Here is a 21,447-nt window from a genome sequence, read left to right as displayed (position 1 = left end):
GATCTAAAACAAAAAAAGTTTACTCTAATTTAATGTATGACAGTAAAGAAAAAGTTTTTTTTTTCTTAAGTGTATGTAAATATCTGGTTTCAACTCTATATATATATATATATATATGTGTGTGTGTGTGTGTGTGTGTGTGTGTGTGTGTGTGTGAACATGAAAAAATAACTTTTTGACTTTTGAATTGTCAATAAAATCAACTCTTTATTTACAAAGTTTCACAGAAACATCTCTCTTTCATTGGACTCACTGGAACAGTGCAAGCTCAAACTTTGGCAGTTCTTCTTGCACACAGTCATTCCTGAAATATCAGCCATACTACATAAACATATTGATTGTACAAAACAAAATGTACAGAACCATCATACATGATCCCATCATAAATGTTAAATGATAAAAAGAAGAAAGCATCAATATAAGCTATTCAATTTACAAGTTACACTTTTTTCCCACAAAACAATGAAAAGCTAGCTTGTTCATTCAAGGCCAACAACTTAACACCTTCCCAAACTCATCTGAGAGGAAGACAAAATGTTCCAAAGTAAGAATTTAAAGGATATCCAGTTTTAATGTGCATAAAAAAAATTAAAAAAAAAAAAACTCACTGTGGAGACTGTCCACTGACTCATCATAAAAAAAAAGGACCAGGCCAGTATCAAAAATTATCTGATATTTTTTTGAACTATGGGCAATATTGGTCTCCTATATGTGTGTGTGTGTGTGTGTGCATATATGTTTAGAAAACATCATAGACAAAAGGGATTTACTTTGGAAATATGGACCACATTTTTATGGCTTAATCTAAAAAAAAGGGATTTATGCTCAAGCATGCAGACAGCTAACATAACAAAATTTTCATATTAAATTAACTGCAGTGTTTGTCTCATCTAAAAGAACAGTTCACCCTGAAGATGAAAACCTACTTGTAGAAGACTTATATATATAAAAAAATGTCTTTAAGAAACAAACCTATGCTTTTTGTGATGGGAGTGGACCAATCACACATTTTTTGTATCTTAGCATGCCTATGAACATGAAAACAGACTAACTGATTATCATCCAGGTTAAACCGGTCCCAGTGGTTAACAAGAATTAAACCCTTATGAATGATTTCTCTGAATGCAAGCTCCGCCAGCAAGTGCTGAAAAGCCAAGATCTGTGGACCAGATAATAACACTTCAGTGTTTTGAATGCAAATATGACTACTACTAAGTAAATCTTGGCATTTCAGCATATGCAGGCAACAATATTCTTCCCTTTGGCAGTACATAGAATCTCACAAAACCTGACAAGAACATGCCCAAGTGATATTTATCCACAAAATGTGCATTATTACTATTTTCACGAGAAAACTATAAGCTAAATTCTTTCTTTCAGAAATTACAATATAAATGTAATCACCAGAGAACATACAAATACTCATGGGGTGAAATGTGACCTGGATGTGTTTTTGTGAGATTCACCCAGTAAGAATATCCATCCCTTCCCTAACCTGTAATGACTCACGTAATTATCATAATTAAGATATTAAACATCATCTTGGAGAAAAACAAAATGACAAAAAGATCAACCTGTTTAGTAAAACATTACAACATGCAAAAATGAATGCCAGAAAATGCACAAATGATCAGGATTTATAAATCAAGAAATAGAAATGACGCATATAGTCTCTAATCACAAGTTTGTTGCCAAAAGTAAAAAATAAAAATCAAGAAATACTGTACCACAATGTAGCAAGAACCATTTCTGATGTTTCACTCCAAATCATCAGTGACTTTATCCAACAAACAGAACTCTTTCGCTCATACACATGTGGAGGTCTCGGAAAAGATCCACATAAAATGATGAGTCTAAACACCTTGAACACTAATATATTATGGTTATTTCATATAATATACATACTTTGACAAAAAGACATACTTTTGAAAGCTATGGGTACAAAGGGAAATCTCTAGCTACCCCTTTGTTCTTAAAAAAGTGCAATCCGACACCTCAGTCCCTTCTTTCCAGCACAACTTCAGCTGTGTACCATCACAACTGCAACTGTCTGTCTGTCCGGCAGAAATCTGCTCCAGTTAATGCAGCATCCTAGTATTGATTCCCTGACGCAAACATTTAGGAAGGTGAGAAATATTAAAAACACAAACAAAAACAGGTGAAGCAAGCAGGTCACTGATCCCTTCCTCTTCTGAACTTGTTGAGTCTCGTTTTCAAGAAGACTTTTCTACGAGTTTCTCTTTACATGTGGATGAGCAGAACGAGAAGAGCGGCATCAGTCCAGAAGGTGTTTTCGAGAGCCCACTCTTGAGCGATTGGAGCGGCGAATGTCAAACTTTGAGTCTTTGCATCTCTGGCAGATGTACGTCTCGGGGACGTTGGACTTGCGGATTTTGGCACATGAGAGGTGGATCCAGGTGTTGCACTGGTTGCATTCGATCATTGCCCGCCCGGCGAATGGCTTCATGCAGAAACATGTCACTAGGTCCCAGGAGTCATCATCTGCAAAGAGAAAGATGGTCAATTTAAAGATATTTGAATACAATTGTAATCTACTTTTGACAATTGCAGTCTTCAAAAGGAAAGACTTCAAAAGGAAAGGTGACGTCACAGAAAAAAAAAATAATTAATGAAATAAAAAAAAAAGGTAGCTGTGACTTTTTTCAGAGTGATTCAGAGTTTATATCTTGCAATTCTGATATTTATTCTTGCAGTTTTGAGAAAAAAAGTCAGAATTACCTTTTTATATATCTTTTATTCCATGGCAGAAACCAAAAAACTGAAGTGAAAGATGTAAACCAAGCGGCCACCTCCCGCTCTCTCTCCTGAAGCCAACAAGAAAATTACTAAAACTGTAATTCATCGACTGGCCACTAGAGTCTGGCTGATAAGGGAGTCAATCCCATAGACCCCCATGTTAAAATGGCCAACTTTACAGCCCGGTACAAAAAATGATTTTGATCTAAATAGATAATTTTGCCCTTCGAGACAACTGTGAGGGGGTGAACTTTTTTATAACTCATCCGTTTAAATTATATTAAGCCTTAAAGTTCTGCATAATTAAGGGCGTGACAGTTGAGTGACAGGTAGATTGCTGCTGCTGACACTGCTGTTGACAAAGGGGGGCGTGGCTTCAGCAACCAACTCCTAGCTTTTTGCCCATTTTCAATGATCCAAGAGTGACGTGCTGCCAAGATGGCGATGGCCTGTTCTGCGCACTGTGAGCTTCAAAAACACTCTTCAGAAAACTGACACTGACACTACGTCCATGTTTTTCTACAAAGTTTTTATAAAAGTCCAAATTGTGAGATATAAACTCTCCAGAACTTTCCAGAAAAGTTTGCTCTGGCTGGTAAACACCTTAAACTCCCACTCCAAGTCGAAAACAAAACTTTGCTGTGAAGTTATCAGGGCCTGAAACGTCCAGCTTACCTGAATCCACCATGATGTCCTCATCATCCCCCGATCCATCCTCATCTCGAAACACCACCTGTTTCCCCTGACGGACCACAGTCCTTTTACCAGGAAAACCTTCTACCTTCATGACTACTGCCTCTTCTTGAGTTTGTAAGGGCTTCTCGACATCCTCCCACTTTGGACTTGAGCTTTTAGAACTGTTCCAGCAAGGACGTCCCACATCAGGCTCCTCTTTGCATTTTGCGGTTTTGGCAGGTTTTGAACATGTCCCAGTGTGTGTTGACTGGTCTCTATACATGTCGGCGGTGGGTACGGGGATGCTGAGGTAATCTTCCGGTTCTTCTTTGATGGTACATCCATAATTGGAGATCTCACCTTCGGAACTGGTAGAAGTAAATGGGAGTAAAGATCTCAAATCCTCATTCTTACACTTTCTCAGCTTCTTCTTCTTTTTCACCTTGTCGGCTTTCGTTCGACCCTCCAGCAGAAGACCTGCTGATTTCGGACGCTTCTGAGGCTCTGTATCCTCACTCGTGGATCTTTTGAATCCAGCGAAGCTCTTGCGGTTTTTCGGCGGGGGCTCGTCCGGAGATGAGAGGCCGCAGTCCAGCCTCTGGTTCTCCCATCCGTCGCTGTCTGCAGTGCTGCCGGTGCTGTTTGGAGGACTACAGCTGTTCCTCAAGTGCGCCTCCTGTGGAGAGCGATTGAAAACACTCATTTAACCACTATTTTAATGAATTTCTTGAATTAAAACATCGGTCTGAAGTCTGAAGATGAACAAACAGTGACCGAACAACTTCACTGCATGTTTCAAGAAGACTTATGGTGAAATTAATAAACAGAAAATCATCCACATCCACGAATCCTGCTGGATATGGTGCAATATTTATGACAAGAAATGCAGACCACAATGGTGCAAGATGAAAATGCCTACTTACATTAAATAAAGATCTCTAAGATGGAACATTTGACATCTGGCAGTATGAGAAAGGCTAAATAGAAAATATAGTTCCTTGCGGAACTGAATCATTCATAGGTGCATGGAATAAAAGTTCAGTATAAACTTGAAAATGTGTCTAAATCCCACACACTACTCAAGCCTGCATCATTATGAAATTTTACTACAAACATTTCAGTCAAGTCTGAGTGAGGTAGGTGAAGTGACTGTAATATTGCTAATAATGATGCAAGTTCAGCAATGCTAGATTTAGAATTTTTTTTGAGTATGATAAAGGCTAAAATGTAAGAACATGCAATCATGAAAATTTCCAGCATTTTTTTTTTATTAGATCAATGACCAGTTCAGTTCAGCAGCACTGAGTACCAAACAATTAACTGAATCACTAAGTAAAACACAGGATAATCAGTACTTTAAGGGATACCTCACCCAAAAATAAAAAAGTGATGTTTATCTGCTCACCTCCAGGCATTAAAGATGTTAGGTGACTTTGTTTCTTCAGTAGAAAACAAATGAAGATTTTTTACTCAAACCGTTGCAGTCTGTCAATCAAATAATGGAAGTGAATGGGAATCACGGCTTTGAGAGTCAAAAAGAAAAAGAAAACGTGATGCGTCTTCTTCTTGCTTTATGGCGGATCACAGACTTATAAGCATTACCGCCACCTATCTTTTAAATTGACCATTGAAACTATCTACAATCTCAAAGAAGTGTCAATGGTCCACTTGAGAGATAGCTTGCGTTAATTAACTTATAAGCAGGGGTGCACATACGTAACAAAATAATAAAAGCGCTTTGTAAATAAGGTCAGAGCCCACGTTTGGGTACTGACATGGTTGACCGCTAATGCACAATTACCATTTCAGATTGACAAATGGTACTATATAACATTTATATTCAAATATTAATTTGCTGACGCTCTACAGTCGCCAGCATTAAACCCGGAAGTGCATATACTTACTTGCCAGCAACCTGCCAAAATAAAAGCTTACTGATTTTCCATTTGAAAATGATGAAAGTTCAAATTAAAATAATAATACCAAATATTAGCATTTTATTTGTAAGTTTACTATAAAATAATTGCATTTATATTTAATACTCCCTTTTTATTTAAAAATATAGTATTATCATACTTTATTGTTTAGTTTTTTAAATGTATATTTAAAAAAAAAACTAAAATTGCAATGATATTGTCCCTATAATTAATTAATTTTTTTATAGTTATATTTGATGGTTCACACTATGTGCCATGTGAGGACCAAACCAAATCTCCAGATTCTCATATAAGAACAAGGCTGAAAAAATGATGTGCACCCCTGCTTATAAGTCTGCCGTAAAGCAAGACGACGACGCATCATGTGCCGGCTGCTGAGAGCACACTCAAAGGTAAAAAAAAACTACATAAATACTGTTAAGTTTTTTACGGACTGCTCATTTCGTGTATTTAAACATCAATGTATCATCATGAGCCGCATGGTTTAATTTGGTTTTGTGTAAAGCCGTGATTCCCATCCACTTCCATTATATGATTGACAGACTGCAACGGTTTGAGTTAAAAATCTTCATTTGTGTTCTACTGAAGAAACAAAGTCACGTACATCTTGGATGCTCTGGGGGCAGATAAAGCAGATAAATATCAAATTTAAATTTTGGGGTGAACTATCCCTTTCTATCCCTTAAATAACATGAAAACCAGCATAAAGTGTCTATTACAAACCAGGGTAAGAGAAGCAAAGTGGCCAGGAAAGCTTGTAGAGTCACTTCTAAAATGGAGAACTACCACCTAAGAGAAACAAATTACTGGTCCTCAGAAATACAAGCATCTGCACAAATAAACTGCACTCTGTAAAAGTAAAGCACACAAATGTCAGGTTCATGAACTGTTTGCTCAGAGAGTTCAAAACCTCCCCCTCATTTCGCTGTCAAACCGTAATCAGCTTTCTTGGTCACAGCTAATGAGCTCAGAAGCACATGGATCCCACATCAGTGGTGGATTCTTTTGGTGAATTTCTCACAGGTCAATCTCAGTCTACCCTTACTACTGTTTAAACCCTCATATACTGTTGTTTTTATTAAAGCCATCATTATTCATGTGCTATGAAGGGCTATGTCTCCTCTGTGCTCAGTAGCCTGTGGAAACAAAGCAAGTAGTAAGCAAATAAACAATAATGTGAGACTGAATTAGAGGAACTAAATAATCAAATTATCTTTCTGAAAACATTTAAATTAGCTGAAAGGAAGCAAAAAGACATTATGAAAGCACTAGCTGTTCCAAAACATAGTGAGCTGCCTACCTAGACATCATTTTAGACAACATGCATCTGTTGATGTGAAGGCTTTTTTAAAAACAAGATGTCTTCAGAAAGAAAGGCACCCCCAGAAATGCATTGTAACAAGCTCAATAAATTGGGAAATTTCTAATAAGATATTGCCAAACGTAAATTTTTTGATGACCAATGCTCATATTACAACATGGAAACCAGATTACAAACCAAATTGTCAAAAAAGACAAAAACACAACAATTGAATTTTCTTCCAGTACCGATCACTAAACTGAATCAACTGACTTGAACTGAATAGCAAAACTATTGTCTGAAAATGAACCTGATTTATAACTGATGAACTTTAGTTACTGAATGAGCTGAATAGTGACACTTCAGTCTATTTAAACCTGCTTTACAGCAGAATTAGAATTTGTCTCATATTCAATGACATTTGCATTATTGATTCAATGGTTATTTTCCAGTAAAGCTGCTCTGAAACAATCTGCATTGTATAAACCACGATATAACTACAGATAACTTGACCTGGGTTTTTACGTATCCCTCAAAAATCTCACAACCCTCTCCCCCAAGCTCTTGTTAATGTGGGCATCTGTTGGTGTTGCAGCTTCCGCTATTTTGTTGTTGTTCCATCTCTTTAGTTTTGTTTTCCATTGTGGAACAACAGCCTGGGATAGTGCTGTCACCTTGTGGAACAACTAATTAGGGCAAAACCAATGCCCATGTGCAACCTGTGCATACAGTACACGCATACCATTCTGGTGACGAAATTTGCGTTATGCACATTGTACACAGATCCTTGTGTATGCGTAAAAACCAAAGTATACTATGGCCTTTAGAAGGCAGCTCACTGGGTTTTGGAACACTTGGGGTCATTATCGGCCCCCATGCATATCCCTGCAACAGAGTTGCATCGATTTAGCCTCCATCCATTTGAAGGATCCATTAAAGGGAAGACCTGAAACTGAAGTGTTTGTGGATGCACACACACTGCTGTTGTGAAGAATGGCACTTAGAGACAGGGTCTGAGATGAGAATGGAGGAGACTGGAGTGGCCCTCTTACCCTGGGAGGGAGGGCTGAGGTTTTTTTGGAGGGTGGTTGTCTCTCAGCGGCCGTGACATAAGAGCCACCACCATTTCTGTGGATCAAACAAGAGCATCAGCAGCAAACCAGCTCATAAGAGGCATGCCACCAAAAAAAAAAAATTCCCATGAACACCCAGTGCTACAACACTGCCAAGGATAGGAAACTCTGGAGGTGAAGTGTCAGAGCGATCTTGAGGAAAGCAAGGCCGCTTCACCCTGCAGCACTTTCTATCAAATGTCCAAACACAGTGAGTAGCATTTTTATGACGATTTCCTCTCAGTTACGTCACTAAGACAAGACAATACTCACCTCCTGTGGGTAAGGAATATAACCGGCATATGCGAGCACAAAAGTGCAGAACTTGTTGAAATCTTCCACTGTCCGTTTCCGCTTAAATGCTGAACTGTAGCCCTGCAATAAAAACAACATCAATAATGACATTACAAAAACAGGTAGTCCCACCCTAAACACATGCTATTGGTTGAGTCACTGACACTTTTTTTTTTTGTTGTTGTTGTTGTTGTTGTTGTTGTTTTTTTAAAGTGTTTACAGAAGAATCAACATAGAATGGTTTACTTATTGACTACACAAGGTTAGAAATCAATGGTATATGTTTAAGCCATCAGGATGCATATCATAATTTTTAAATAATCATATAGCAGGATACCTGGTGAAAGACTACATGGCCTTAAATTTGCAAAAAAAAAAAAAAAAAGCTATTCAAAAGTTTGGGATCTGTATAAGATTTTTATGTGTTTAAAAGAGGTCTCTTCTGTTCATCAAGGCTGCATTTATTTGACCAAAAGAATATTACCATTTTAAATAAAGTAAAATAATTTAAAATATAATTTATTTCTGTGATGCAAAGCTGAATTTTCAGCATCATTACTCCAGTCTTCAGAGTCACATGATCCTTCAGAAATCATTCTAATATGCTAATTTATTATCAGTTTTGGAAACCGTTTTAATGCTTACTTTTATTTTTATTTATTTTTTTACCTGTGATTTTATTAATTTAACACATTGATTTCACATTGATAACAATGATTTCTGAAGGATCATGTGATACTGAAGACTGGAGTAATGATGCTGAAAAATTCAGCTTTGATAACAGCAATAAATTACATTTTAAAATATATTAAAATGGAAAACCATTATTTTAAATTGCAATAATATTTCACAACATAACAGTTTTTTTCTCCTGTAATTCTAATCAAATAAATGCAGCCTTGATGAGCAGAGGATACTTCTAAAAAAAAAATCTTACTGATCCCAAACTTTTAAACAGCAGTGTATACACACACACTTAAATCTCTAGTCTCTGCTTTACTTTTTCCAGTAGGAGGCTGTAAGAGACAAGCAGTGTGCGCGCGCATGCGCACTGGCTTTCTCAACTGCAAATATTCGACATTGACAACTACGAGAAAACGACACATCACTGTAATTATTTACACGATCGACAACAATGTAACATACCACAATACACATAAACGCCGTCTGCTTCGACAAAACTACATGTTTGGTGTAAAAACGTATTTAACAATGTGACCGCATTAAAAGGCTTGTTTAGCAACTCGATGCACACCAACAAAACACTTAACAGCCCAAACGAGAACGAAAACGAACGGAACAAAATAAATCCCTAATCAAAGGTGTGAAAACGATGAGGATAAGCCGAAAACGACTCGGATCTTCTTTAATTAAATAAAGCTAAACCGCATCTAATGAACTGATGAGTTAGCAAGCCATTGCTAATGGGATCGCCTAAAAACAATGCCACTATCTCTTCCTTTCACGATTGCAGTTAATTCTAAGAGGCCAAACTAGTAAAAAATTAGTAAAAGTACTAAAATAAAACGTGACGTTATTTATACCTTTTCGATGTGATGATCACATATTGCGTAACCGTTTACGTTACAGTGTTTAACAAGGAAATCCTATTTTGAGCTAACATATTATATGCGCATGGAGGATTCATCGAAGCATATATTAATGCAGAATTACTGAAAAGACGGGCATAATCTGAAATAACATTAAATGAAAAAATCTAAATCTTTTTACCTGTGTGTCAAACGGACAAGTCGTTGAGCTGTTGTCCATTTCTGTAATGTAAAAAAAAAAAATCCGTTTTAGTTTACGATCATATTTTATACCACATGCGATTCACATAATGACAAATATGACTTCAAAACAGCGTTACAATAACACAAAACTAACGTTACAATTAAATCAAGTTTCCTGTTTTGATGCACTAGCTATGACATCTGACTGTATCCAACAAGTTAAAAGCCTTAAAAGCTGTTGAGTTCATCAATCACTAAACAGAAAAAACTTGTCAGACAAATTTAAGTTTTAAAAAGGAATTTATGAGAGTGTATAATGCACAGAAACACGTCACGTATCTCCACACCTAACGTTACACAAACTGCAAAAACAGATATAACTCTTTTGACTGCTTAATATATTCCTCTCATCAGATGTGATTTGACTCAAATAAATGATTTATTATGTTTTCGGATTCTTTTATTAAATAAACTACGCTTTTTATTCTTTTTTTGATGGGCAGTCCTCGAGCTCTGTTAGCCTGCTAGCACTACAGACCTGATATATTATGTTTAATAACACTATATTGACCATTACACACCAATTACGACAGATATAAACGATTACACAACTAAATCCCCAACTACCTTGAATTGTAATGTCTTTAAACAAAACTTAATCCACTTTTTTCCTCCCCTTGGTAATTGGCTAGCCGTCATGCTAACATTGTTGTGACCGATGTTTGTGTTTATGGTGTTTTATTCACGTTTACCTGCTGCTGAAACACAGATAGTGGACCACTCTACGGTAAAGAGGCGGATAATTATCCTGGATCGAAAAACAGGCGATGACAGAGGCGGTAGTGATGGAAAACAGTGATGATATATGACCGAATGTGATGAAGATTTGATGGGTAAAACCCAGTCCGACAGATCGTCTCATCTGCCAAAATAAAAGTCCCATATTGGATTCATAATGGATCACCCATCTATAGCATTGAATTTTAGACAAGAAATTTACTTCAGTATATTTATTGATCTAAAATTTTATTCATATAAATATATCAAATTTAATCAGATATCAGATATGGTTGTCAAAAATTATAAATAAATTAAATAAATAACTGCTTCAAAGTTTACAGCATCTGAGATGAAATCGTGATAATCATTAAATGACAAGTAAATATATTATGATGTTTCCAGTTATGTGTTAAACTATAAACCAAAATTAGCACTTTCAAATATCATAGGCTTTTTTCAAATTACAAAAACAGTTTCTGGAAAAGAACATCTACTACCGTTAATAACTAATTATTATAGAAACATTATTACTCAGGCAGTAATTAAAAGATTTCCAATATCTATGAAACCACCAGTAAAGAAGATGCATCTTCCTACCACATATAAATGTGAGTACAACATACATATTCTTGGAGAATACTACAAATATTACATTTCGGATATAAATCAAACAAAACAAAAGATAAACATGAATGAGTAGTAAATATATGAATATTAATGTATGATGAAGATTAATATAAGAAGCATAAACACAAAACAATAATAATAAAAAAATCAAAGAATAAACCACAAACAAATACATGGATATGAAAATCAAGGAAAATATTACAACTCTGATTATTTGGATACATCACCCTCTTTAACTTTCAGTTGTTATGTTGTTATGCTGCTCTGTGTTCATCTGCTTTTTCCATTTGCTCTTTTTTAATTGATTACCACTCTATATATACTAATGCAATCAGAAAAAAATTATTTCTTAAATATTTATTTCAATAAATACTGATACATTGAACATTCACTTCAATGGTATGAGATCACTGTATGTTTTTTTAAACTGATTTCCTATTGAATTGTCACCAACTTAACTTCAGTGATCAAACAATTTGAAATATATTTAATTAAGCTACAAACTTCCTCATAAATAATGCAGAATGTTTCCATCTAACATGTATTATGAGCTGCAGCTCATCATATTGATGGAGTGTTACTTTTAAATGTAATGAATTACAATATTGTTTTGCTTCCTAAAGCAAGTAACTAGTTGCATTACTTAGTTACTTTTATAGAAAGTAATGCATTACATTACTTTTTCTCATCTGGCTTGGCCTCATTTTTCTCTATTCAGGAAAAAAATAGTTATGTTTATCTAAAGTCATCTTTGCTTTACATTATGGATAGATCATTGAAGGTCAGCAGCAAAGATGTTTGCGTCATGTCCCGAGTTTTCATTTGACTGTTTTGATTTATTTTGAGGAATACTGAATCTGTTTTTGTGCGAGTGAGATGAGTAAATGCATGTTCAAAACTACAGTAACATCAAGTTCACACAGTGCACACAAGGCATCTGCATTTACTCCTGATTTCTTTCAACACAGAAGAGGACAGAAGAGCTGCCAGTCAATGCATGAGAAAACAAAGTAACTGGCTTTTCTTATTTGACAAAAGTAACTCATATTTTCTTGCAAATTAAAAAGTAATGCATTACTTTACTAGTTACTTGAAAAAAGTAATCTGATTATGTAACGTAATTACCCCCAGCATGGGAACTGTTTTAAAAAAAATGTATAACCACAGTTGTACTACAAATACTTTAAAATAGTAAAACTATGGTAAGTGTAGCAAAACTGTTTATTTATTTTGTTTTGTAGTAAAACCATGGTTAATTTTAATAAGGGATGTGTTGCCAGGAAACACAAATGTAGTAGTTATATTTTTCTAATTTCTCTTTCGAGTAGTCAAACAATCCAAAGAAAACAAGAAAAATCACTTAAAAAATTAGATTAGATGAACATTCAAAATAAAATCTGACCAAACTTTCCCTCATTCTCTGTGTGGGTACATATTGACAAACAAGTGAATGAATCTTCCTCAGATGACATCTCACTTCAACATCTGACTTACATTGAGCTGTGCTGTCCTTCTTCCATTAGCTGCTGGTTTGGGAAACTCAGTGTGAAACACAGAATGGGTTAAATAGAATAATTACAGTTAGTGGGCAGATTATAGGTAAAGAACAAAGAAGTTTGTCGTTTTTTTGTTCAACAGACATGTTCTATGTCGGGCTCGATCTGTGCTCTTGGACAGAGACCATTACTTCTATTCAGAGTTTTCCATGCTCTCTTCAGGTTCTCGTTATAGACTACCGAAGGTATAAGGTAACCGATATAAAGATTTGTTTGTCCCCTGAGCAATTCTGTTATTAAATGGTACTAAAAGGAAATTGTGGCCTAATGGTTAGAGAGTCAGACTCGTATCCCAAATGTTGCGGGTTGAAGTCTTGTATCTGCAGGGATTGTCATGGGGGGAGTGAATGAACAGCACTTTCTCTCTCCTGCCTTCAATACCACGAATGAGGTGTCCTTGAGCGAGGCACTGAACCCCCAAGTCCCTGGGCAACGCAGCATAAATGGCTGCCCACTGCTCTGGGTATGTGTTCATGGTGTGTGTGTGTGTGTGTGTGTGTGTGTGTGCACTTTGGATGGGATAAATGCAGAGCACTAATTCAGAGTATGGGTCACCATACTTGACCACATGTAAATAAATATGTATGTGTGTGTGTGTTTCGCTGCATCCAAATATCCCAAGGGATTTTAATAAAGCTTGAGCTTTAATAAAGCTTGTGAATTCCCTTGTTAATAAAGCTCGTGAAATCCCTCGTTAAAAGGGTAAAACTGTAGACACGATGTAAACAAGAAATCTGCAGGTAATGTACAGAGCTCCGTAGTTTGGGATCCTGAAAAATTAAGATGGAATTATTTTGTTGTCTGTTTTCTGTACAGGTATGCCACTTGTGAATGTCCTCTATAAAGTGAGTGACATTAGTGCTAATGCATGCATGTGCTGTGCTGTGCTCTGCAGAACCGTCAGCCGTGAATACAGCTGATGCAGGATGACCCATGTGCCTCATTCTGCCAATCAGTGAAAAGTCTGCAGAGAGAGATCAGGTTACAGGAAGCTTTCTCTCACCAAAAACACATTAAACTGAGAGGACAGACTCAAGAGATACTCCACTCACTGTAAGTATTGGACAATATATATTATTCACTGCTTATTTATGTGTGTGCTGTGATGTATTTATTCGTGTGTGTGCAAAGATCCCACCCTTACGCTGAACAGAGCTACAGCAGGAAACATGAGTTAGCTCTCTGAAAAGGGCTAAGCTAGAGCTACAGGGAGCAGTCAACCCAGAAAGAAATAAACCACATGACAGCATATACTGTAAGACTCATAACTGATGTTAATACTTGTGGTGAAAGATGTCAGCTTTAGCAAAGTATTGATTGTGGGCTTTAATTTATGCATTCTTTCACAATGGTTTCCTGGTGATGAACATTCTTAAAGGGTAAACGCTCCAGCTTTACTGCAGCGTCAAGGAAATGGAATCAATCTCATGTGCATGAATGCTGAAAAGGACCGCTTTTCAGTTGACACTAATTTATCTGCCCTCATTCTCTCTGAATAGTCACCTGAAAAGAAGAAATCTTTCTGATTCAGCAGCATGCCTGGAAACCTCTTAAAAAATCCCAATGGAGATGGTAAGTCGACATTTAAACTACTGTTCAAAAAGTCAATAAGACATAAAATAAAGAGACATATTAATACTTTTATTAAGGAAAAATTAATCAAAAGTGACCTTAAAGAAATGTATAATGTTTCAAGTAAATTTTTCTTTTGAACTTTCTATTTTTCCAGCACAACTGTTTTCAACACTGATTATAAGAATAAATGTTTCTTGAGCAGTAAATCAGCATATTAGAGTATATAAGAATATAGAATATATTGGAATATATTAGAATATATTAGATTTTTAAAGATCTGAAAACTGTATTTTTGATCAAATGCAGCCTTAAAAATAATTTAAAAATGAAAACTTACCAGTAGTCTACTTACCCCAAAATGAAAATTTAGTCATTAATCACTTACCCCCATGTCGTTTCAAACCTTTAAAAGCTTTGTTCGTCTTCGTAACACAATTTAAGATATTTTGGATGACAACCCGAAAGGCTTGTTACTGTCCCATAGACTGCCAAGTAAGATACATTGTCAAGAAAAGTACGGAAAGCATCGTCAGAATAGTCCATCTGCCATCAGTGGTTCAACCATACCGTTATGAAGCAATGAGAATACTTTCTACATGTGAATTAAACGACTTTATTCAAAAATTTGTCTCCTCTGTCTCTCCACATCACTGTAGCGCCGTTTTAGAGAATATGAGCTGAACGCAGGCAACTTACACTCTTCTGTGTCAGCTGCGCCACAAGGATGCGCTGTTTTCTTTCAAATCAAAGTGTAAATACAAATAGAAAATGCATCCTGTCTCGCGAATATCCGAAATATCTTAAATTGTGTTCCGAAGACAAACAAAGCTTTTACGGGTTTGGAACGACATGGGGGTAAGTGATTAATGACAAAGTTTTCATTTTGGCGTGGAGTATCCCTTAAAGATGAACTCATTTGCTATCACATGTCAGCTCTAAATAAAATAAACAGATCGGTAAAATGTACTTCAGCTACCTTAATATCTGAAAAAAAAAAAAAACTTTCTTCACCAGAGGATCTGGAACACTGGGAGCTGATAGAGAATGGAGGCGATCAAAGGCGCACAGAAGACATGCCGGGGGACTGCGGACACGCTTTCAATGACGAATCAGTCACTAAATACTTCAGCACTTCTTTTGAGTAAGAGGGAATGAATAGTAGCTGAACAGATGAGGGTGGGGAAAATAAGAGTTTTTCTGCCTTTAAAAAAAGTGGGTGAAAAAGAATCCTTGTCTTTTTCTTTCACACTCTCCCTGCTTGTCTTTATTCATCATTTGTATATCTGTGTGTTTCAATGTCTATTTCTGTTCTGTTGCAGGTCGTGTATAAAAAGACAAATGATTGACGTGCTGGCAGAGGGTTATGACCCTGAAAATGTAGATATTGCACAGCCAGCGGTCACTGTTGAGGACTGGTAAGCGTAAGGACATAATAGCATGAGTTTTGTTTCGTCACGTGGTCCGTTCAGTCATTTCTTTTAAATGTGTGTGTAGGTACTGCAGCCGAACAGACTGTGGGTGTATTTATATGCTTACTGTGTCTCTGCTTGATGAAGACAAAGAGGTCATCACTGAATTTAAGTTAGATGAAGTGACCATTGACCCTGACTGTGATGACTGCTCTTGGAAAAAGGTATGAGTGCAGAATCTGAGTCCAGTCCAGTTTTCCATAACACTGCCACTTAACTTTTAACCCTATACAGCCATATATTTTGAGCATATTTGATATGCAAATTTGTAAACTGCTGAAAAATCTGTTGCAGTCAGCTGATATTTATACGTATTTTATGCAAGTTATCTTATACACTGTTATAAACATCTCATTCACTCACATTATAAGCTTTCAGAATTTCATCTTCATATGCAAGCATTTTTTTTTAATGTTTCTATAGATTCAATTAACTGTTCCATTTAAAAAACATGCATTTCTGTTATTTTCAATGCAATGTAATTTAAATTAATAGGTTAAAAAAAGGGACCTAAAGCTGTTTAGTCTACAGTGATATAGTATATTTTGCTCCCTTCTGCATGATTTTTTTAAGGTGATTTAACTATTCCTTTATTATCGAACGTGTCGTTCTAACTCAGGTTTGTGCATGCAAACTTCCACTTCTGTTTTAGGTGAGCCACACATTCACAGATTATGGTCCGGGCCTCCGCTTCATCTCTTTTGAACATGGCGGTCAAGACACCAAGTATTGGCAGGGCTGGTTTGGAGTGAGAGTGACCGGAAGCTCAGTTACCATAGACTTCTGAACACCAATCAGACAAAAATATGATTGACTGAAAAAGACCAGAAGCATTTTCTCTCAGCTTGCTTTTAGTTTTGCACACACTGTACTATGTGTAATATTTACTAAATATACAGCCTAAAGTGTATGTGTAATGCTAGGCCTTTAAAAAAAGATCAAATTAGAATTATTTTTAGTGTTTCGTCTCAAATACTAACTACCTCTATATGCTCCTCCAAACTACACACTAAGCTTGTATTGCACTTCAAATTTAGTTTATATTTGCAACAGATCTGCAATTAGCATAATCTCCTAATGCCATATGAAATCCAAATACTGTAGGTCTGTCATGCCCATGACACTAAAAATAATAAAGAACTTTGAACTCACCAAGGCTGCATTTATTTGTTCAAAAATACAATACAATACAAAAAAAAGATAATTAAACATAATCAATTTCATATTTGTTTGTGTATTAACATTTTATTAAAATGTAATTTATTTCTGTGATGCAGCGCTGAATTTTCATCATCATTTCTCCAGTCTTCAGTGTCTCATGATCTTCAGAAATCATTCTAATAAGCTGATTTGCTTCTCAAGAAACATTTCTGATTATCATCAATGTTGAAAACACTTGTGCTATTTTATATTTTTGTGGAAACAGTCATGCAGGGTTTTTTTTCTTTTCAGGATTCCTTCATTAATAGAAATTCTAAAAAGAACAGCATTTATTTGAAAAAGAAATCTATTGCAACAAGCCTTAATTAAATACATCCTTGCTGAATTAAAGTCTTGCAGGATAATAAGACAAGATGAGAGATGATTTATAATAATCAAATTTTAATAAAAAATGAAAGTGTTAAAAACTGCTTGTGGTCAAAACAACATTAACTATCATTAAAGTATGTCACGTCACAAATAAGATAACCATAAACCAAAAGAGTGACAACTGTATCTTGTTTTTCCTTCAGTGAATAGGTATTGTTTAACAATTGTCTAAAATAGAGTTGTGCAAGCATACATAATATTCAGGACAATAAACATTGTGCATCATATAAAACATCACAGTTAACAATGAAACCATCAGATGTTTAACATCCTATAGAGTGAATGAATGTCTTTTCACAGGGTGCTTCTCTGATAAATATGATGTACTATGATATTTTTTGTTTTGTATATACTGACCGCCGTTTGCGATGTGATTGTACACTCAGATTCAAGTAGTGTGTATGTGTGTGTGTATCAATCTCCAACGAATACATTTTGGTTTAAATGTCAGGGGAGGAAAGGGCTGATTATCAAATGGGTTAAAATAATACAAAATTATATCTTAACCCTAACCTGTGTATATTTGCCCTGACATGAGTTTTTTCTCATTCGGCTTGTGACTGCATCTGCTTGCAGAAGGCTTCAAACTGCTGCTGTTCAAGCTCAGTCATGACTTTGTTTAGGGCATAAATCTGTAACACACCAGAAACAGAGAACAAACAAACTCCGATGAATTGATCTGAAATCAGCTATTTTAATTTTTAAAGGGAAATAAGCAAAAACTATTTAAGAATTTGGAATATGAAAGTCATTAAATGCAAGTTAATGACTTATTGATCATATGAATTTATACAGATGGTTCCAATGAACCACAAGATAACATTAAAACTTAATATTTAAGAGTTTTGAAGTTTTATTTAAGACTCTTCTGTTAACCAAGACTGTATTAATAAAAAATAAAGTAAAACCGTAATATTGAAAAATATATTTTTAACTGTTTATTAACTTCAGCATTCAACATTGACAATAATCAGACATTATTCTTGAGCAGCAAATCAGCAAATTACAATGATTTCTGAAGGCTCATGTGACACTAAAATCTGGAGTAATGATACTGAAAATTATTAAAAAATACTGTGTTTATTAAACTTAAATAATATTTCACAGATATTACCATTTTTACCAAATAAATTAATTATTTTAATTAATACACACTTTTGACCCGTAGAGTTAAAACTGCAAACTGCAGGGTGACAAAAACCCGAATGGGACACAGGTGCAAACAATGAGTATTGATGAGACCAGACAGAGGATTATGGGGAATGAAGTCATTGATATAAAGGCAGTAGACTGGAATTGAGTGCCCTCTAATGGATATCAAGGGCACTCCAGCTGGTGGATCGTGTTAATTGTTTGAATAATACATGTTAAAATAATTTGTTAATTGTTTAAATAAAGTAATTTTTTACTCTAATTGTAGTTAAAATATTTGTTGTGAAATAGAAGCATATTCATTTTGACTGGCAGTGAATTACACAACTGAATTACCATCTTCTTTTGATTACCATCATGGTAGCATCCAAATAACCATGGTATTACATAGTTTGGAAATACTTTATGTTTTCAAAATAATTTTCAAGCACAAAGAAAGCAAAAGTTTCTAAACGTAGAATCAGAACAGAGAGTGACCTCTGCTCTTTGTCTTTGCTTCAGCTCCTGCTGGGCTGATTTTTGTTTGGTTCTGTCTCCACGGGTCGGCGTTTGCTGCTTCTGTTTGTCTTTTCGACATGCTGGCTCCATTTTAGAAACAGACGAGTCAAGAAGATAATTCCACTGAAATAAAGAAATGAAGGTCAATAAAGCACAGCAGGTTACTCAAGTCACAATTTTCAAACAGCTAACAGTACACTGTAGATCAGGGGTTTTCAAACTTTTACATGCCACAGATCCCTAAATATAATGATCCTCATATAAGGAACCCCTATCCTTTAATTTAAAAGGCATTCTTATAGTTTCTTGTTTAAAGACCCAATTTATACAATGAAAACTGATACTATTAATGTTAAAATCTTTTTGGAAAATAGTTACAGTTATTCTAATTTATTGCATAATTTTTCTCTATTAATTTTAGCACTGTACATGTACTATTTATTCACTAATTTATAATATTGTAATCTTTTCTCGGTCTCTATTTTATTTTAAGGGTAAATTACAGTTTTTAATTTAAATTTTCTCATTTCCACGTTTTTGTAGTTTGAAAACAGCTCGAATAGGTAATTAAATAACACCACATGTGTGTAACGTTACTTAATTTTTGTTATTGTTTATTTCTGATTCATTCAGAAATAGAAATCCATAGCTTTCAGACTATTAGCATAGCACGTAATTTAAGTCCCGTTAGAAATACCAACCCATTATCAAATAACAAAGCCATTGCTTGTATACTATAATAAATACATACAAAAAAGAGAAGGAAATAAACGGGCTCCATACTCTTACCTTTTGATTTTTAACGAAAACAACAAACGAAGAAAATGCTATTACAGTTAGCAGGATTATGTAGTCACTGATAAACAAACCCGGATAGAAAACGAAGCTTGTGTCAGAAGGTTCCTATTAACGTTGCGTCTGTGGTTCAAAAGAAATCGGCGGGACTATATTTCGGCAACTAAAGGTTTTTATGCATGGGATCTGTTACCTTAACTTATTTAACTTGCAAAATATATAAATAAAACATTAAATAAACTCTAAGTTTCTTTATTACACTTTATTACACAGTGTCATATTTTCACGCATTTCTTGCTTGCAAAACTAAAGGCAACCACAAGAGGTCGGTCTTATACAGCTATTGAAAGTTGAAAGACCCATTGATATTTTTGCTAACACTTATTTCATTTCAGCGCATTAATTAATCTGAAAATTGTTTACCGTGTGTATAAAATTAAATTAAGCAGATGCATTTTTTTTTTTATTTGACAACAACTGGCCTGATTGAGCTACTTCAGAACCTAGAGACCAAATTTCACTTAGGCTATTATTTTACATACCAGCCCCAAAGGCGCTAAATCATTCAGAAATAGTAATAAAAACATTTCACTCTAGTTTTTACCTCCCGTCCACTTTGTAATTTAAATGTATTTCAGTGTTTCTATTAAATTACGTGCATGGCATAATAAAAAAAAGAACAAACTGAACTTTTAAGACATTTTCCCCCCTAGAGCGGGCCTGTCACAAATGCTGCACTGGATGACGACAACATTCATATATCACCAGAATGACAGAAAACTGTATGTGGAGTTAAGAAAGAGTCAGGTTGTCAGACACAAATGGACCATTAGGAAAAAACTGCAAAAGGCTATCAGCGAAGGCCGACAGATCATCATTTAGCCTATGAAAATTAGTTAGGCCTAATCCAATACCTGAGGGACAGAATCCAATGAGACATAAAAATGTCTAAAGAGAATCTAAACTAGCCCGTTTAGATTGTGTCGTTAGAGTAACAGAGGAGTCGTATAGCCTAATTGTAAAAATGCCCCAGAACAACAAAATGTGTTTCTGTCAATAGGTATGCTTCCTTCCATTTTGTAATTTTGCATAAAATAAAACAAACAACAACAACAACAACAACAACAACAACAAAAAACACTGGATGGAAAATCCACTTAAAAAAAAAAAAAATACACATAACAAATCATATGCACACAATTGTGTCTGATAAACCTTTTATCCGATAAGATAAAATGTGCATAAACTAAGATGAAACACATTTACCAAAAATAATCCTCCATGCGTAGCAAAAAGGTCATGTGAATACCTAGACTAAACAGTGGAACGATCTCGTTGCACAGCATCTGAAATGTTATAATAGTCTTTTTTAAATGCCTGAGAAAATTCTGTCGTCAAAGTAGGCCTATTTGGTAATTACACGACAGCAGCATCCACTTCCGAAAGCAATCACCGCATTTATTGTTTTCGACTGCTCGCTCTGAAATTTATTATAGGCTTTATAGCCTATTTCGAGGCTTCTCCTACCTTACTTAGTAGTATTTAGTGCCAGTGTATCAGGAAGTGGAGATGTTGTTGTAGTTGGGTGGAAAGGATA

General features: G+C 35.3%; 3 protein-coding genes across 4 annotated transcripts; 1 reads left to right on the top strand and 2 right to left on the bottom strand.

Annotated features, from left to right (window-relative positions):
- Positions 1–187: 187 nt before the first annotated feature.
- Positions 188–10,721, bottom strand: LOC113055458 (PHD finger protein 13-like). 2 transcript variants are annotated; one of them, XM_026221778.1, is made up of 6 exons: positions 10,561–10,721; positions 9,807–9,847; positions 8,055–8,156; positions 7,722–7,797; positions 3,433–4,108; positions 188–2,502 (listed from the first exon to the last, which is right to left on the bottom strand). In XM_026221778.1, exons 3-6 carry the CDS (start codon positions 8,081–8,083, stop codon positions 2,276–2,278), a joined length of 1,008 nt encoding a protein of 335 aa, XP_026077563.1. In that variant the 5' UTR covers positions 8,084–8,156; positions 9,807–9,847; positions 10,561–10,721; the 3' UTR covers positions 188–2,275. The 2 variants fall into 2 exon arrangements, with proteins under 2 accessions (XP_026077563.1, XP_026077562.1); XM_026221777.1 differs by lacking the exon at positions 7,722–7,797.
- Positions 10,722–13,669: 2,948 nt separating this feature from the next.
- On the top strand, positions 13,670–16,966 carry LOC113055457 (F-box only protein 2-like). The gene is made up of 6 exons (XM_026221776.1): positions 13,670–13,824; positions 14,271–14,343; positions 15,361–15,487; positions 15,666–15,761; positions 15,841–15,979; positions 16,468–16,966. Exons 2-6 carry the CDS (start codon positions 14,307–14,309, stop codon positions 16,600–16,602), a joined length of 534 nt encoding a protein of 177 aa, XP_026077561.1. The 5' UTR covers positions 13,670–13,824; positions 14,271–14,306; the 3' UTR covers positions 16,603–16,966.
- A 285-nt stretch (positions 16,967–17,251) lies between these two features.
- On the bottom strand, positions 17,252–19,934 carry LOC113055456 (small vasohibin-binding protein). Its single transcript, XM_026221775.1, has 3 exons — positions 19,845–19,934; positions 19,035–19,178; positions 17,252–18,037 (listed from the first exon to the last, which is right to left on the bottom strand). Exons 2-3 carry the CDS (start codon positions 19,143–19,145, stop codon positions 17,951–17,953), a joined length of 198 nt encoding a protein of 65 aa, XP_026077560.1. The 5' UTR covers positions 19,146–19,178; positions 19,845–19,934; the 3' UTR covers positions 17,252–17,950.
- Between the last annotated feature and the right edge of the window lie 1,513 nt (positions 19,935–21,447).

The sequence above is a fragment of the Carassius auratus genome, chromosome 36 (genome assembly GCF_003368295.1).
Source record: "Carassius auratus strain Wakin chromosome 36, ASM336829v1, whole genome shotgun sequence".
Lineage (NCBI taxonomy): Eukaryota > Metazoa > Chordata > Actinopteri > Cypriniformes > Cyprinidae > Carassius > Carassius auratus.
Note: the sequence above shows the minus strand (reverse complement) of the source record. Positions and strands in the feature narration are given on the sequence as shown.

Bases quoted from the DNA above. Each gene is read 5' to 3' on its own strand.
- LOC113055458 (XM_026221777.1), bottom strand. From the start codon at position 9,845: ATGGACAACAGCTCAACGACTTGTCCGTTTGACACACAG. The intron at 8,157-9,806 runs GTAAAAAGATTT...TTTTTATTGCAG, and splicing joins CTTGTCCGTTTGACACACAG to GGCTACAGTTCAGCATTTAA. The intron at 2,503-3,432 runs GTAAGCTGGACG...TTCTCTTTGCAG, and splicing joins GGACATCATGGTGGATTCAG to ATGATGACTCCTGGGACCTA.
- LOC113055457 (XM_026221776.1), top strand. From the start codon at position 14,307: ATGCCTGGAAACCTCTTAAAAAATCCCAATGGAGATG. The intron at 14,344-15,360 runs GTAAGTCGACAT...TTTCTTCACCAG, and splicing joins AAAAAATCCCAATGGAGATG to AGGATCTGGAACACTGGGAG. The intron at 15,980-16,467 runs GTATGAGTGCAG...CTTCTGTTTTAG, and splicing joins ATGACTGCTCTTGGAAAAAG to GTGAGCCACACATTCACAGA.
- LOC113055456 (XM_026221775.1), bottom strand. From the start codon at position 19,145: ATGGAGCCAGCATGTCGAAAAGACAAACAGAAGCAGCAAACGCCGACC. The intron at 18,038-19,034 runs GTCACTCTCTGT...GGTGTGTTACAG, and splicing joins AGCAAAGACAAAGAGCAGAG to ATTTATGCCCTAAACAAAGT.